General features: G+C 38.6%; 1 protein-coding gene across 1 annotated transcript; it reads left to right on the top strand.

Annotated features, from left to right (window-relative positions):
- Positions 1-302: 302 nt before the first annotated feature.
- On the top strand, positions 303-3057 carry LOC128207193 (chaoptin-like). Its single transcript, XM_052909988.1, has one exon. The coding sequence runs from the start codon at positions 350-352 to the stop codon at positions 2789-2791; it is 2442 nt and encodes an 813-aa protein (XP_052765948.1). The 5' UTR covers positions 303-349; the 3' UTR covers positions 2792-3057.
- The last annotated feature ends 1745 nt before the right edge of the window (positions 3058-4802 follow it).

The following is a 4802-nucleotide window of genomic DNA, read 5'->3' on the forward strand; positions in this document are numbered from 1 at the left end:
CGATACGGGACCACTTTAATTTTGCAATTGTTAGATAGAAATTGTTAATATTTTATTGAAATCAAATGCGAAGCTGGCACACCGAGTACATTTTATTCAAGTCATTTTCGAAACAGCAGACTTTGGGCTGACGATTTAAATAAATTATTGTGAGCATAATCAACAAAACTTATTTTTTTTTTCGCACACGATAGCAGTTTTACAGTAAAAGTTCTCCAATAAGTGAGCATTGAAGTACTGTCCCGAGTGTTTGATTCTTTTTATATTTTTTTCTGCTCCTGTTCCCATAACTATGTCCACGCTTTAAAAAAGCCTCCGTTTATATTAAGGCGGTTGGCTTCATAGTGAAATGATGGATATTGCTAGGATATTCACAGTGGTTGTTCTATTACTGACAGACGTTGCAATAGCAAACCTAGAGGCAGGCTGTATAGAAAACTCAACTCGTGAAAACTTTCTATCCATCCAGTGTTCACATGTTAGAAGTTTTCCCTCGTCTATCCCAAGAAATGCGAACGGGCTGTTTATTAACAACGCCGAGCTCACGAGCATTAACTCAACCTCATTGAAAGACCACCTTCTGCTGCTCGACCTGGCTGTTACCAATTCTGAACTCGCTTATATCGAGCCTGGAGCATTTGATCATATAATCATGCTCAAACGACTGAATCTGGGCGACAACAAGATAACCACGCTGCCAGCAGGATTGTTTTCGGCTCTCAAACATCTTCTCTACTTGAATCTGGGTGGAAACAAGTTATCAACCCTGAGTGGTGTGCTTCTCGGACTAACGTCTTTAGAAACATTGCGAATCGAAAACAACCTTATTCGAGCGCTACCGGCGCAGTATTTGCAGAATTTAGACGAGCTTAAGCATCTTAATATTAGAAACAATTCAATGGAATTTGGGGACTTCACAAACACAAGAAAACTAGAAACCTTGATACTGAACGACAACATGCTTGTATCGCTGGATAAATCGTTGGTAGGACTGTCTTCTTTGACTGAATTAGAGGTTGAAAACAACATGCTTTTCCTTTTCTCACAAGATGCCTATTCAACACTGACCTCTCTTAAACATTTGAAGCTAAGTTCAAACCATATTGCTACCTTGCTTCCGGGAACTTTTAGACACAATGCCAACCTGACATCGCTGCACCTTGCCCACAATCCCCTTACCACTGTTGACAACATTCTACCTCTAGACAGCACCCATTTTCGTGTGATGAACCTCTCCCACTGCAACCTGAGGTTCTTCCCGAGGTATCTTCCGGTCTCAACACAGTTAATTGAACTGTCACACAACAGGATCTCGACAATTAGACAATCTGATATGGCTGCTTATTCAAACAGTTTGAATGCATTGGTGCTGGAGGGAAACTTACTTGAAAGTGTGGAGTACGGGTCATTTTCCGGACTAAGCTCACTTAGCACTTTACTACTAGGCAACAACATCCTCGAAACCGTGCCTGGACCATTTCCGGTAGGAATAAAGTTGCTTCTGCTTGATCATAATAAAATCCAAATGTTTCCATCAGACGCTTTCAAGCCCGGTACTGACCTCAACAGCCTGTCGATTCGTGGAAACCATCTCAAATCCATTCATGCTTCAATGTTTCAAAATCTGAAAGGAATATCAGAGCTTCATGTGGAAAACAATGACATTCAAGTACTCAAAGACAACACATTCTTGTTAGTTGTTGAGCTGCAGTATCTGTCGCTTAACAGATTGAATTTATTATCAATATTTCCAGACTGTTTTCTTGGCTTGACCGATTTGGAAACATTAGAAATGTCCTTTGTGAAGATAAGCCATGATAAAATATATGGAAACTTTTTCAAGAATGTATTAAATGTTAAAAGCATTGCTCTTGAAGAAAGTCCGGATATAACTCATTACTTTTTGAAAAATGTTGGAATCATGGGAAAGCAGTTTAATAATCTTAAAACAGTGAATCTTAAGGAAAATTCGTTGACAAACCTAACAGATCTAACGGGTTTATTGCAAGCAGCACCGAATTTGGAATCCATCTCTTTAAATGGAAACGAATTCACTTGTGACATGCAAACATCATTAACGCTCTACAAACAAGGAAAGGAATCACTGGCTTTACAGGGACTGACCTGCCGACCGGGACGCCATCTGGGTGACATCACAATCAAGGATTTATTGAGTACCCCAGAAAACCCCTCCGCGGTGACGCAACTTCCTGACGATCTCACAACACCACAGTACGAATACTACAGCGAGTATTACCCCAACAATGAATACCAAGACACTTATGATGAAGATCATTACAGTTATTTTGATGTCGGTAAACATCATACCGAAGATGAGTTCTCCACAGAGCCATTCTCCACAGAGCCAACCACAACCGATGTAATATCAACACATACTATAACAGTGCCACAAACCGGCTTCACAAAGAAAACAAGTATGGATACACATCTAAATAAACCTCCTCGCAACAACACAAAGGTATCTTATGCTAAGTCTGTGGGAATCGCTATCGGAACATCTCTTGGCGTAATCTTAGTTATGTTGTTATTGGCGTTCGTATCTTTCAAGTATTGCAATAAAAGGAGAAAGATCCGTCAAGAGAAAGCACGACAAGACACAAATGGCCAGAGTTACGTTTTCATTGCCCCTAACACAAACACGTCAGCCGCAAAGGTCCACCGGAAGTTGAGCCGGGCGGAGCGGGGGTCGACGACATCGCGGGCAAGCGAGGATATCACCAACAAGACGGATAGTGGGATGAAAGTGTTCACGCTTGATGTAGACGCATAAGCATTTGACAGTGTGGGTTTATCTCTTCTTATTGAGCTAGTTTGTAATGCAGCATATATATTACGCTAGGTATTTCAATGTGAGCAAGCAAAACAAATGACGTCAATATTGATGAGCATTTTCACAAATAAATAATGTATCATGTAATATGTATTTCATTTTACATGTTTAGTCTTTTGCATCGATGAAAACCATTCATCTCGTTTGTATGATTTTCAGTAAAACCATTTGGTCTTATCATTTATGAAATAAAACTAAAAAAGATAGGTTTCACGCTTTTTATTCATTACATAGGTTTTGGATATCGTATCGATTCTAAAATGAGGTGCTGTTAAGGAATGAATTGCGGGGTTGATGTCATTATCGGGGTATGAACGCGATTGGGTTGGTCAATGTGTGTGGAGTCCGAAGGATTCCACGCGTACTTTGACCAACCCAATTGCGTTCATATCCTCGATAATGACATCAACCCCGCAATTCATACCTTATATTTACACCAATAGTTCTTTATTTCATTCAAGAATTGTTAAAAAAAATACTTCATTTCAGTTAAGAAAACCTTTTAGTAATCCGTTCTTACCCATTCTGTAAATAGAACGACCCGACAAACCGGAAACATTTTTTTCAAATGAAGTCACAATAACGCGGGAAAAGATCAACCACTTGAAATCACTTTAAAACGTTAATTTGAAACACTTCTGGTACCAATATATTAAAAAATATAATAAACTAACACTTTTAAAAATGTTGATCTAAATTTTTCGGGACCTGCAGACACAATACAACCAATAACAAGATCAATAGCTCTCATGTATATTGTTATGCAATGAATTACGATCCGAAAATATCCGAAGATGTTGCGTTCATCGATAAGTGACCATTTTAAAGAATGGAAAAGTTGTGTCCATAAAAGACCAGATTTGGCTTATCGACGTCTCATCTGCCTTCAATGGATATTCTAATATAAGTACTATTTCGAAATGTTGTATTTTTTTCCCCACAGATATCGTTTGGTGTAATAACCGTATACACCACTTACAGTTGTACGTACAAAAACGCGTTGGTTAAATCAGAATGGCATATTCAAATTCATAATTATTTGAATGTTAAACACGTCTGCAAAAATGAATGGACGCGGCAGTAATAGCAACCAAACTAAGAGTTTGGGGGTAAGGATTTACTTCATGATGTTTGAATAATATTAGAATTTCAATAATGTAATTCAATAAACCGTTGTAACCTTTTTTCCTACCCTTCTCTAGTTTTTACACTGTGTCTCCCGAACGTCACGCATTTTACAGTAAGCATCAATGAACTCAGTACTCTTCTATTCTCGTTATCCTGATTTCGGAACGTTTTTGCTATATTACACTCGTGTCACAAAATAACTCATATTACCTTTACTGTTGAATCAATATTAGGCCGCTTCAATGCTCTATTTTGACATTGTGGATTTTGGCGAATGTCTTCTCCTCTTGTTAACCTCAAAACTTCAGGAGCCTCGCTCGCACACACACATCCATCCCCCCACACACTCACTAGCGTTTAACAATAATGCTTGTTTTATTAATCATTGTGTTTCTTTAGCATTCACATGTATCATTTGTACTTGGATTCCAATTATTGTGATCCAAAGTTGTGATGTGCATATAATTCAGGCCAAGCGAACTCAACATTTCGATCATCATCTGACTAATCGCAGAGTCTCTATTTAGTCAAGTAGATCTAATTCGGACGGAACTAGTCGATTTTGACATTTTTGCATTTTGTGAAACTTGGCTAACGCATTCATCGATACGAGCGACCTACTCTTTCTGCTTTATCACTCTACCGAACTCAAAGATCGTCTCTTTGACAACCATGGCAGTGTTAACTTGTATGTTAAGGAAAATGTATCGTACATATATACGAGAAGGCAAGACCTCGAAGTCTTGGGTATCGAATGTATATGGATAAAACTAGCCCTAAAAAGCAACCTCAAAATGTTGGTTGGCCTATTTTATCGACCTCC

Source organism: Mya arenaria, chromosome 11 (genome assembly GCF_026914265.1).
Source record: "Mya arenaria isolate MELC-2E11 chromosome 11, ASM2691426v1".
In the NCBI taxonomy this organism is placed as follows: domain Eukaryota; kingdom Metazoa; phylum Mollusca; class Bivalvia; order Myida; family Myidae; genus Mya; species Mya arenaria.

Excerpts from the sequence above, each read along its gene's own strand:
- LOC128207193 (XM_052909988.1), top strand. The coding sequence starts at position 350 with ATGATGGATATTGCTAGGATATTCACAGTGGTTGTTCTATTACTGACA.